Source organism: Microtus pennsylvanicus, chromosome 10 (genome assembly GCF_037038515.1).
Source record: "Microtus pennsylvanicus isolate mMicPen1 chromosome 10, mMicPen1.hap1, whole genome shotgun sequence".
Classification (NCBI taxonomy): domain Eukaryota; kingdom Metazoa; phylum Chordata; class Mammalia; order Rodentia; family Cricetidae; genus Microtus; species Microtus pennsylvanicus.
Window position 1 is genome coordinate 80,772,921 of NC_134588.1, and position 13,477 is coordinate 80,786,397.

General features: G+C 45.4%; 2 protein-coding genes across 5 annotated transcripts in view; one reads left to right on the forward strand and one right to left on the reverse strand.

Annotated features, from left to right (window-relative positions):
• Nucleotides 1–13,477, forward strand: part of Wdfy4 (WDFY family member 4) — a 228,178-nt gene that overhangs the window by 170,231 nt on the left and 44,470 nt on the right. The window lies entirely within an intron of this gene.
• Nucleotides 6,751–7,645, reverse strand: Lrrc18 (leucine rich repeat containing 18). The gene has a single exon (XM_075987523.1). The coding sequence runs from the start codon at nucleotides 7,549–7,551 to the stop codon at nucleotides 6,784–6,786; it is 768 nt and encodes a 255-aa protein (XP_075843638.1). The 5' UTR covers nucleotides 7,552–7,645; the 3' UTR covers nucleotides 6,751–6,783.

The following is a 13,477-nucleotide window of genomic DNA, read 5'->3' on the forward strand; positions in this document are numbered from 1 at the left end:
CATATGAAACCCTGAGAGGTCTATGGTGGAAGATGACTCAGTCCATCCCTCTGGGTGTAGGGAACAAGAGTTATAACCAGAGGTAGAATAAATGCTGTCACAAAACTCAAAATGAGTGTGACAACCAATATTCTAGCACTCAGATGATCCTTACACATTCCTGCAGCAACGTGGGATTATGCAATATGTGTGTGAAGGTCTAGGAGTGGTGGGAAGCAGCTTACTGGTTCATCCTCCCCAGAGGCTACATGTGCTCAGCTAACTTCAAGAAACCTAGAACATAGACACAGAAGCCATACTTTTTTTTCAAAGCAAGTTTCTGAGACTCTGCAAGGATACAATCAATAATGAGTGTGCCCAGTAATGTGTTCTTTTGCTTGAAATGCCTTAACTCTATGACATGGCTGAAGAATTGCAGCTCAGAGCCTGTTCAGTATGCCAGAGTCTCACATTAACCATGCCATAGTGACTTTTAAGTTTGTACTGGAGAGATGTGCAAAGATCTGCCTATTATTGAGTTTAGACTGTAATTTTTTAAAATTTTATTCTAAAAATAACTGTAGATTCACAGAAATTTGCAAAAGAGTAGAGTCTCTATAACTGCCTCATTTACTCTCCACCCTCATGAGAGCATGCTTAATCATGGACTTACACAGTTTGAAACCCAGGACTATTCCATGTATGTCTGAATCTTTGTGATTTTTGTCATGCAAGTGCTATCTTTCCGTCGTTACAAAGAGAGCTCTTGCACTGTCACTTCTGCTTACTTCCTTTCACAACTTTCATTTGTTATTTAGAGACTGTCCTATAAACTTAATCACAGTTTGCAATATTTGAAGACTGGCCCTTTAAACCCTGGAGTAATATCACTGAGATCTGACTAAGTTGTTGCATATTCAAATAGTATGCTTCTTTTTAATTGCTGAGTAGTACTCTATAGGCATAGTATGATACCAGAGTTTGCTCAGCTACTTGTAAATTGAAAGCCATTTGGTTGTTTCTAGTTTGGAACCACTACAAGTAAATTTGGCCGTTTACATTTAGTGTAATTATTAAAGTGTTAGAACACAAGTTGACCATCTTACCTTTTGTGTCTGTGCTTTCCTTGATTCCTGTTTTTCCTTTTGCTGCCTTTTTGTGTACAACTAAGGGGATAGTTAAAATTTGACTTTAACTTATCTATAGTATGTTTGAGTACATTTCTCTTTGTGCATATTTTATGTTTTATCTCCTTCATAATTAAATGTAATTATATACATGTAATTTTTACAAGTTACTGATAATGAGAATGTACCATTTTGAGTGACGTGTAGAGACTGAAACTTTCAGTCTTAATGTAGACTTTTAAGACTTTAATTGCCTATTTATAAAATCTTTGATTTTCTTAGGCGCTCTTTTTACATACATTCGGAAAACCACACAAAACATCTTCCAAAGGTACTTTCGCAAGTAGAGAGCCTAGAACCAAGGGAAACAAAGTGAAATTTATAAAGCAATTCAATAATTTTGGTAGCATCGGAGAGCCTGTCTTCCAGAATGTTCCCTCTGCCACTCTGTCTTCTGATTTGGGACTTTTCCTCTTCAGAGTCGTTTATTTCTGTTGGCTGATTGGTCTTCATGTTTTTGCCATAAGCTACTCTAGGAGGTAGGTGGTGAGCGCATCCTGAGGAATAGAGACAGAAGAGACTAAGGCAACTGCTCCAGGCAACCAGGGCAAAACACAGGTCACACTGTGATCACACCAGGGCCACCCAGACTGGATCTGGCTCTGAGAAATAGGGACTACTGTCATGGTGGACGGTTTCTGTTGTACTTGAGAAAAGAGAAGCCCATGGCTTTGTATCAAGTAATTCCAGGCTTAATGCAACTTCCAAGGAATAAGCATGGCAGTGGCATTTTATAGAAGGAAAGAGTATCAATATTGAATAAGATGCAGAAGATGGTGGCTAAGTGCTCAATCTCTCCAATCTTTGCGCTGTCTGGTAGCCAGCGCTTCCTAGCTAAAAATGGGTCTGACTGGAGTGCATGCCAGACAAATCAAAGATGTCTGCCTGCTTAGTTCTCAATCCTAATGAAGTTCAGTGTGCTTAAACCCCTTTCTGAGACCCAGGAAAAAGCGAAAGTGGCAGGAAGCAGCTTCAGTGAGGATGGAAAGGAAGCATCATTGTGTACACTAGCCAAACAGAAGGCGGCAAGTCTGTGAGCGAGGTGATTCTGAGGACCAGTGATAAGCATGCCGAGAGGTGGCAACTCCAGTGGGGATGAGGCAGGGAGAGGACAGTAGAGACAGCAGACAGGAGAATCCACAGTCAAGACCCAGACCCTTCTCGGCACAGACTGTAGCTGCAATGTTTTCCTTAACTTCTCTTTGCTGACTTCTCTGGATACCTAGGAAAGGTTGTATCCATCCTCCAGAGAAAGAGCTTCAGGAGGAGCAGTTGGACTGGACAGCATCCACAGACTGCTGCTCTCTCCTAGATCATGTTTCTGTGTGGATCCTGAAATGCCTGAGTCAGAGAGAAAGAAGCTGTAGTTGTGAGCCTGGCTCTTTAGTGGGCACATCTGAGACCTCCCAACTGGGGTGCTCGGGGTAAGGATTCCTGTAGAAGTCTCCATGCCTGAAATGAAAACGATATGTCCTGAGAGCCTTGGCTAAAACTCTGAATTCACCAAAGACCTCAGAAAGGTACAAGATATAGTAGCCAGGTATTCTGCCAGCCACTTCACCCAAGACCTTAGCAAGGTACAAGACATAGTAGCCAGGTGTTCCAGACAGCCATTTCTAGAAACCAAGTGCATCATCAGAGTGGATATTAAATCACTTGTGCCATGCAATTCCACAAGAATGAAGTAATCATCCACACCTCTCCAACAAGCTCAGGAGAAATCAACGTTTTGGGTTCTCCTGCAGACCACAACAGAGATGTTCAAATAGCCCTGGGCCTCTAAGTTTCTCACTGTCTTTGCACACTGTCACCAAAAGCACAGACTAAGAACAACAACAGCAAACTCCAAACTTTCTTGACAAGCAGTTCCAAGAAGAACCCCAGATTTGGGTGCAAAAAAAGAACCACAGAAGCCTCCCAAGGGGGTCACAAACTGGCTAAAAGTCACAAGGGAAGAAGACGTGGGAGAATGAAACCTCGCTGTGAACAGATGGGATTTACTGGGGACGTAGATGTCTGTCATTTTCAAATCATTCCTTTTTTAAAAAAATTATATTCTTGCTATTTAATCTTGGCTACCATCTAACTCTCAGCAATAACGCCTTAGTCTCTCAAGCATGGGACTGCAGGAATCCTTCCATTCTATCACAAGCTAGGCAGAAGGTGCTGTTGATGCTAGTGAAAGAGAAGGGAGGGAGGGAAGGAGGGAAAGAGGGACAAAGTAAGAGGAAGGAAGGAAGGAAGGAAGGAAGGAAGGAAGGAAGGAAGGAAGGAAGGAAGGAAAGAGGGAGGGAGGGAGGGAGAGAGGGAGGGAGGAAGGAAGGAAGGAAGGAAGGAAGGAAGGAAGGAAGGAAGGAAGGAGATACTAGTTTTGACAACTGCAGGGACTGTCACTATCCCAGATTTCACCCATAGTCACTGAGCCACAGATGGAAGCCCCGGAGGTTTCCCATCTAAAAGGCAGAACTCTATGCTCTTGCTGAGGGGCCAGACAAATTCTGTCACCAGAGCTCACAACCTGAAGACTCGGCTAGCTACTTTGTAAATGAATTTATTTGGAGTTTTGCCTAAAACGTGAAAGACAGAAATTCTAAATATCTTTCCCCCATAGCAGTGTTAGAACTTGTAGGAAAAGAGAAACAGCTTGTGGGGTGGTCCATTTAATCCAAGCATTTGAGAGGAAGAGATGGCCCAATCTCTGCTGGAAGACTGACCCCAATAAGGACCAAAATAGATGGGTCTAGTTAGGAGAAGGCAGTACACTGTGCTCTGATCCCCGATGCTACAGAGAAAGAAGCAGGGTAGCAGAGAGAAGTCAGGGCATCAACAGCAGCAACCCACAGCAAAGGCCATCAGCTCACATCTTCTTGAGACATCAGTTGCCCAGATGTTAGAGATGCAGGGCTGAACAGAAAGATGCTCAGCACTTACTTTCTATCTCTGGCTAGTGTTGTGGTCTACACAGTGAATTCCTGACTAGCTTAGAGGAAATGTTGCTGGCAGGGTGGGAAAAGGAGAAAAGAGAAGAAGAAACAAAAGTCGGGAAACACATCCATGCAGACTTAGCTATGGGCCCCATCAGCAGACCTGATGAGAATATCTTTTTCCTAAGACCAGAGCTGTTTGAGTGACCATTTCTACTCCCAATAGACAAGTTTCGTACATGGATCCTTGTGCCCAGGGCTCTGTTGTAGTTATTCACATCTCAGATATAACATCCCCTTTAGATGGCTTCCCAATAAATCATCTGTGATATTAAAGGAAGAGAAAGCAACCACACAGGGGAGCATTTGGCGAGTGGTTTTGTGATGTATATTGCTGGTGGGTAGAAATGTGTACAGTCTACTTGATGACATGTGTCACAGCTATTTAAACAAAGACCCTTGGACACACTATTTGCAGTGATGCAAGACTGCCAGGAAATAATCTAAACCATGGTACCATGTGTTAGTCATCCGGGTGCTCATCACAGAACCATTTTCATTAGTGCAAAAATTAGAAACAACTTAAATGCCCACAGGAATGTATAGTTCTGCATATCATGAGAATGAGCGTCTTGCAGATGTTTGCGATGTTAGCTTCAAAGACCATGTGACAATGTGGGTTTCAAAACAGGGTAGAAATGACACGAATGCTCTGATTTTAGCCATGTGGAAGCGTACACACAGAAAAATAACCAGGAAGAAAGCATGCCACTATTACAGCTGGCTTACGCCACAGAATGGTGGACATGGTCAGCTATTCTATTTAAAACTATACTGTTTGGGTTATTTTTGTAATGAAAAATATTTAATAAGCAGGGGAAACTGCAGCAGGAATTTTGAGCTGGCACAATACCAACCAAGCTTTCTCTTTGTACATGGTCCTTGTGTCTACTACAATGACATCTTTTATGACCTAAGAGTCCTAAAGGGCACCGGGCACGTTCACAATCCGTCAAGGGCCTTCAGGAAAGCTCAAAATTCTGAGATTTTAAACGTCTGATAGGGAATGTTGCAAGCTAAGCATTATGAAAGGAAAATGAATCCTAAGGAGCTGGAAGGTGAAAGATGCTGTCTACTGTTGCTTACAGCATAAAGAAATGAGCCTGTCCCCTGCACAGAAGCCTTCAGAGCTGTGCACTGGTCACTGCCCGTCCCCTGCACGGAGGCCATCAGAGCTGTCCCCTGCACAGAGACCTCCACAGCTGTGCACTGGTCACTGCCCGTCCCTTGCATGGAGGCCATCAGAGCTGTGCACTGGTCACTGCCTGTCCCTTGCATGGAGGCCATCAGAACTGTCCCCTGCACAGAGACCTCCACAGCTGTGCACTGGCTACTGCCTGTCCCTTGCATGGAGGCCATCAGAGCTGTGCACTGGCTACTGCCTGTCCCTTGCACGGAGGCCATCAGAGCTGTGCACTGTCCACTGCCTGTCCCTTGCACGGAGGCCATCAGAGCTGTGCACTGGCTACTGCCTGTCCCTTGCATGGAGGCCATCAGAGCTGTGCACTGGCTACTGCCTGTCCCTTGCATGGAGGCCATCAGAGCTGTGCACTGGCTACTGCCTGTCCCTTGCATGGAGGCCATCAGAGCTGTGCACTGGCCACTACTGCATAACTTGCCACCCACTTAGCCAAGTCAGTGGAAGGGCCTATTTGCAGGGTATCTTCCTCAGTCCTGTGTTCTCAGGCCTATGAAGTTGTGAGTGAAAGGGACACATGGTAGGGTTGTGTGTCTGTTGGGGGTGGGGCCTTACAATAATGGGAACATTGTCACCACAACTGCTATTTTTGCCTGAAGAACTAGTGTGGCTCCTGACTCTGCCTATGGCAGTCTTTTGGCTGCACTCTAGGCTCTCGTTTGTGGATGGAACTGAAGTCCCCTGAGTGTCTGCTCTGTGCTACCTGGCTTAGAAGCTACAAAGTCCCCGACTTCTTAAGTTTCTCAGTCAGAATGCTCCGACCAGCTCCTTTCAGAACTGGCACAATACCAACCAAGCTTTCTCCTTGCACACGGTCCTTGTGTCTACTACAATGGCATCTTTCATTATCTAAGAGTCCTAAAGGGCACCGGGCGCGTTCACAGTCCGTCAAGGGCCTTCAGGAAAGCTCCCAGAGCAGCTGTGCAAATGTAGTTGCAAGTGCTGCTTCTGCCTATTTCCTGGCAAAGTTTAGTGGTAATGCCTGTCCATCTCTGGGACGTTTGCTTTTCTACCAACCCCTAAGAGACTGCTGGCCTAGAGGCCTACATCCAAAACTTTCCCATGGAATGAGTTCCATATTTGGGAACTGACAATGCACCCCCAAATGCTAGTGATAGAGTATGTTGGTAGCATTAGTTCCCTGGGCAATGGGTGACACCAGGAGCATTCGGGAAAGAAATGAGATGGACAGACAGATGAGGGCTTCTTTGTTCCCCGAGCTGCATGTATGGAAAGAAATAATAAAGTATGCAGAATAGCAAGAGACTGAAAGTCCCTCAATCAACCAAACCATAGTCGGAGAGGTAGGGAAGGATGTTTTATGGTTTGGATGAAAAGACTCCTATAGTAACACAAGAGTCCTTTCCTTTGGGTGCAGCTCACTGCCTCCCCCTTACCACCTCTTCCCTTCCTGCCTCAGGGTCAGGGTCCCAGGTCACCTCCAGTCTTCCTGGGAATCCTTGGCCATTGAGTTGGGTGAAACCAAATTGGAAAAGATGGCCTTTCTTGGTGTCATGGGGGCCATGCTCTTGATTTTGTTCAACTTTTCCCTGGCCTGTTGGCATTTTTGCAGGCACATTGTACACAGATCCTTCTCTTCCACCAGATAGAGGTTTTCCAGCCTTTTGATGGTGTCCACAAATGCGTCTGTCTCATCTGCCTTTGGAAAGGGGTTCCCTTTTATGTTGAGCTTCTTCAGTTTGGGGAGCTTGGCGATGCTGGCAGGGATGGTATTCAGCAGGTTGTCATGTAGCCCCACCTCATGGAGCTCCTTCAGTGCCCCCAGCGTGGTGGGCACGCTGTCCAGGTGGTTGAGGCCCAGATTCACAGTGCGGATGTTCTTGAGCTGGTTCAGCTCCACGGGCAGCCCGTTTGTGGTCAGCCTGTTGTTACTCACGTTGAGGAAGAGCAAGGAGGTCATCTGACCGATGGTCTCAGGGATCTTGTCTATGTAGTTGCTGTGCAGGTCCAGCCACCGCAGGTTCTGGAACTTGGAGATGGAGTCTGGGATCTTCCTGATGAGGTTCCGGCTGAGGTCGAGCTCGTCCACATCATTGAGGCGCAGGATGCACTTGGGAAAGGTGGTGATTCCCATCTTGCTCAGATCAAGGCGTTTTTTCCCATCAAAGGTGATTTTGATGCAATTCTTGGCCACATTGAGAGTGATCTTCTTGCCCTTGGGGCCTTTCCCGCCCTTGGCCATGGTCTCTTAGTATGAGAGTGTATTTGAAGGATATTTTTCTGAGTTGATGCTGATGACGTTGAGGAAGGAGTTACATAAAACTGCTAGAAGGGAAGCTCTGATAAGAACAGAACAAGATAAATCTGGTTAGTAGAGGACACCACCCTGTGCTGTGACCCCTGATAGTACAAAGAGAGAGAGAAAAAAAGAAAACAAAACAGGGTAGAAGAGAAGAATCAGGATAGCAGCAGTAGCAAAAGTATCAGAGGTCTTCAACAGTTCTCATCTCTCCAGATGTCAGGTTCCCAGATGTGAGACGCAGTGCTGAGCTGAAGGATGCTCAGTGCTGCTCTCACTGTCTTATTCTCTGGCCATTTTCCTGGGAAGTAGACTTGTGACTCCAGGGTGTGTGTGTGTGTGTGTGTGTGTGTGGTGTATGTGTAAGTGTGTGTGTGTCCTTCTGACTCCAGGTTGTGTGTGTGTATGGTGTGTGTGTGTGTGGTGTATGTGTAAGTGTGTGTGTGTCCTTCTGACTCCAGGTTGTGTGTGTGTATGTGTGTGTGTATGGTGTATGGTGTATGTGTGTGTGTCCTTCTGACTCCAGGTTGTGTGTGCGTATGTGTGTGTGGATTGTGTCTGTCTGTCTGTGCCTGTGTGTTTGTGTGTGCATGTGCATGAGTGTGTATGCTTGGCTATGTTCTACTTTCCCAGACTTTCACATACAGAGTCTCCTTAGCATCATCAAAAGACCATCCTGGGAGGCTGCGGAGGGAGGGGCTGCTGCGTCAAAGGCAGCAGAAGCCTGGAAGGGAGGAAACAGCGAGTGTTAAAAATGGCTATCATATCCCTTTCCCATTTGAGACCTATAAGAGCTAGCAGGCTTTGTTTACTGTAACTATGGAGCGGTAAGAGCAGCCCTGGGTCTGGGGAGCAGCATCCAGAGTGCCCCTCCTCTCCCTGGGTACGGAGGGTGCCAGGGTGGGGCTGCCAAAGCCTCTAGAGAATGCTCTTTCATCTCCACTGCTCCACAGCCTCCCCCACATCCTTCACACCAACAGTCAACTATAGATTGCTCTGTATAACTAGGTTTGGGGGCAGCACAGAGAGTACCACACAGAGCCCTAGAATGTGGAGAGTTGTCTTAGAAGTCTAGTCCGGCAGTTAGCAGTTTTCTTTAACTCCCTGCCCCAGTCTCCTTATTTGTGAAAACAGTCCCTTTACAGAGCTGCTAGGGGATATAGATTGTCTAATACCGCATAGCACTGGTAATGGTGGTTCTTAACCGTTAATTACTAAGTACACAGAGTGTTCCCACTCTTCAACAGTCTCAGGAGACCCAGTGTTGTTCCTGCTGTCTGGAGAGGAGGCGACAGCTAGAGACAGGCTCTATACACTCAGCAATGGAGCAACACATTCCCAAATCTCCACAGTCTGGACAAGGGAAAGCAGATCAAAACCTAGGAGAGCCAAACGCAATCTAAGGCAGCCCCGGAGCTCTGTGGGCTTGTATTAGGAAGGAAAATGGGGTGTGGAGGGACCTCTCAGCCCTTAAGAGCATTTTCAGCTCTTGTAGCAAACAAGTTTAGTTCCCAGTACCCACTTGGGCAGCTTGTTACCTCCTGTAATTCTAGTGCCAGGGAATCTAATGCCCCATTCTGGCCTCTGGGGACACTGCACTGAGGTGCACACACAGATACACACGTAAGTACCTAATTTAAAATTCAAGTCTTCAGATGTATGAGTAAGACAGGCATTTGACTGTACCTATCAGTCTATATTGGAAATTCTAGGAAGTGAAATAATGCAAGAAAATGAAGGGTAAACAGAAAAGAATGAAGTCAAGATACCTGTATGTGCAAGTGACCCGATGGTCCACATAGAGACGACCGTGAAATGTTCAGGACAGTCTTTAAACTGATAACTGAACTTAGCAAGATCATGGGAAGCAAGGTTAAAGGTTAAGACACAGCTGCCTTGCCAGATATCTGCATATTAGCAAGTAACAAGCAGAAGCTAAAACTTGAAAAAAAAAACACCAATGTTCCCCAAAGGAAAATGCATCCGTATTTTATATATATATATACTAATGAGGATTTCTATGATGAAAATTATGAAATAATGACTTAAGAAAAATATTCTTCATAGGAAACCATCGCATGCATGAGTTAGACAACCCAACATTGTTAAGCTACTTCTCCTGAAATTGGTCAAAATAACATGATTCCACTTGAACTTTCAGCAAGATTATATATATATATATATATATGTATGTATGTATAGATTTTTATTTCATGTTTCTATGCATAAGCTACACTTTAAACTTAAAAACTAATTGTAACTCCATGGTCAATCTCTGTGACTATCTCTCTGTGCCTGCTTGTTCAGACTAGGTTGGCTCTCAAGAATATAGTGTGTGTGCGTGTGTGTGTGTCCACAGCAGTTCCATTCTGTCCCTTAAGAGCAGGCAGATGTGCAGCATCTGAACATTACTGTGAACACAGGGAGAGGTGTTCACGGGAGGCATGTCAGAGAAACTGTTCTGCACGTGAGTTCACCAAACAGATGAATTCAGCACAAGAAAACCTATATATTCACAATCTTCTGTTCATCAGTGCCTCTCTAGAGTATTCAGACATTGCAAATAAAATCAAGAGTCACAAGTGAAACTTGAGTTTCGGATGAACATGAGAGGGTGTTAATTCGAACATCTCAAATCCTGCGTAGGGCTGTATTTTACTTGGCAGCCGTAGCCTGGGGCCTGACCAAGCAGTAAATAAAATTGCCTTTGTCTGAGGGTCTTCTTAGTCCTCTGAGACTGATTTAAACCAAGATCCTTTGCTTATTCTTGCCCGAATCTATCTGTTTACTCCTTGATTGAATGCACCAGGGCCTACTTGGTATGAAGCCTCTGAACGATACACACTGTACATGAACTCACACCCTAGTTTAAATAGTTAAAATCCAAACAGTCACTAATTCTGGCCACCAGACTACCCTGCATATTCAAAGGTTGGCTGCCATTTGGTTTTCTTCTCCTTAAGATAAATTCAAGCATGAGTTTGAAGGCTCCGAGACAAGACAGGATGCTTCCAGCAGACTGGGATCCAGTCAGGCCAGCTGGACCTGCCCCCACAGCCCACCCATGCCGTGGGAAGAAGCCTTCCCAGGTCTGAGTAGTGGGGGCAAGGGAGCCGCTGGGGACGGGCTATAGAACTGGTCCATTAAGGAGCCTCTCTCCAATGGGCCCTTTGGCTCTGAGCCTACCCATCAATCAACTTAAGGCAGAGTAGGGGGCTGACTGGCCTAATGCACTTTGCCACCTCCCTAGTGAGTCTGGATCCCCAGACAGATCAAGCCACGTGGGAACATCCAGGACCCTCTCCCCTTGTATTAATGCTCTCCTCAAGGCCACCATTCGCTGGCTGGAATCATCAGTTGTAGGCAGTCTACTACGCTGTGCCAATAAAGACACTTCTGATCCCCGAAGCTGCTTAGGGCCACTGGAATTGGGCAGGGCCATGAGTTCTATTTCAGAGGCAGAGAAATCAGGGACCGATCCCCTGTCACTTTTCTGTTTAAGGCCAGGCCTGTCCACCCGTGGAAAAGGAGAGGAAGCAGTGAAGGTGGAAGAGTAAAGCAGATGGTCTTTGATCATTAACTTAGCTCATTAATGATCTTTCATTAGCAGATGATTTAACTAGATTTGTTCTTATCAGTTCATGGAAGTCTTCAAGTATCATAGCGTGGCCAGCCCACACAAGGAAGAACATACATAAATACAGCAGACAGACGAATGGGTTGTGGATGAGGGGATCTATGGATGAAGGGGGTCCTGTTGCACATGTGCAGACTGGAAAGCCCAGTATGAGAGAGTTCCAAGGAAGTCCTATTTTTTTTGTCCTCTACATCTGTGTTTTATACTTAGGGGTAAGTGGGCCAGTTGGTCTGATTTTAATTTCTGAATAATTTTTCTATCTAGTCATTGTGAATGAAACAGCATGGAAGGACACCCCATGGATATCTAAATTAAAAATGTAATGGCAGCCTATATTTTAATACCATCAACACATTTGCAAATGCCTTCAGCTCTAAGTGCCTTGCAATCATAATAATGCTAGCATGTGTCTGGTGCTTCACACTCCTGAGTCTTGGACTTCATTTTTAAGTAACACTGACTGTTTTCACAGGTTTAATATGTCTAAATAACTTCCTAGCATAGAATCACAATAATTACTTCATTCTTTGACTGATGTCTTAGATGTAGGATAGAACATAATCGAACTGGATCTGCCAAAGTACCACTGTTTTTTAGCCCATGTTTTGGGGAAACTTCATGTCACATGGATAATAAATAAGAAATACCCTTGGCTTGTGGGCTCTCTTAGGCAGTGACGAGAACTTCCCTGAGAAATCCGTTAACCCCTAAGTACATCTGAATCTCAATGCAGCATAATGTTATGCCCTGACGACCCCTCCTCACTTGTGAGAGAACAATGCATGAACTCGACCCAATCTCCCAAACAGCCCAACTTAGCAACACAGCACCTGTGGAGTGCTGGTGGGAGCTGCCCACCACTGAGAGAGGGGTTCATGTGTCACACTGCTAGACTGGAAAAATAACACAATTTAAAAGAAAAAGAAAAAAAACCTTCCAAGTATGATGCTTAGCGGTTGTTACTTTTGCCCCACCTGGAAGTCAAGAAATCTCAGGGTTAATCGTCCCAGACTGAGCATCCTTGGAACTACGTTTGTTCTTTTGCCCATCCCATTTACTGGGCAGGGAACGAACTGGCTCACCTGCTTCTGTGGTTTCCCACATGGCTTCCTATCATTCCCCCAAACAGGTGCTGCTCACTCTAAGGAAAGACTTTAGTGTCCTATGAGGAGTCACTAGGGAGGCAAAGACAAAAGTCCCTGAGTCCCCTTTGTGGAGACAAAGTGTCTGGAAGTCCTTACAACTCTCCCCCAGGTCAGCACCGATTCCTCACTTAGGCGCAGTCTGGGCTGGGAGGAAGGATCACTGCTTGTCCAGCACCCATTCTGGACCAGGAACGGTGTGCTATTTGTTTCATGGTGTTATTTGGAGTGTTATGGGAGTGTAGCTGTTAAACGCTCCATGCTTTCCGCTAACTGCCCCTGCTTTGGAGAGAGTAGACAGTGGATGGAATCTTACAGGGTCGTGATCTCAGCGTTTCCGATGTCTGTTGTGGAATGCTGCCAGCTGTCCAGAGTTGTGTGCCATTGTTGACGAAGTGAGATGGGCTAAGGTCCTTGCTGTGAACATGCTGCTGGGCTCTCATACATCTCCGGTCCCTATACCATTCTACCAGAGATCAACCCGATTTATTAAAGAAATAGAGTTTAGACTCACAATAGTCAAGTGGCTTGCCCCAGGTTACGCAAGCCACAGGCAAAGTCAAACCTAGAAGGTTCAGAATTTATAAACAGACTTCCACTACAATCTGCTTCCTGCCCCTCAGCCTCCTTTATCTGTGCTACAGTGGTAGTAAATGTCTCCTGTGGGGGTCACAGTGCTGGTTTCCACTCCCTCCAAAATGAGGAAGACATTCTGCAGTCCTAGTACTACCAGACAAGAATCCTGTCCAACCTTCTTCAGCAGAATATTAAGACCATGCCCTAACCCAAGAAGGTGAATTCTTACTAGCAGGTTCCATGACAGTGGGACCCAGGAGTGTTAGGGTCTCCAGATTCTAGGTGACCAGATACTGGCTATGGTACATACGAATGTTACCTATCTTGATATGAGAACTGTTTGAAGGGAATGAGCTCTTTGCCAACTATATAGATAGGAAGTTTGGCCTAAGATTCTGAGTGGGTCAGCTATGCACATATCCCGCTGAACTTCTGAAGGGAACATATGAAGATGGGACTTGTAGAAACCATTTAGGCTGACCCTTTAATCACTTCATAGATATGTATGTATGTA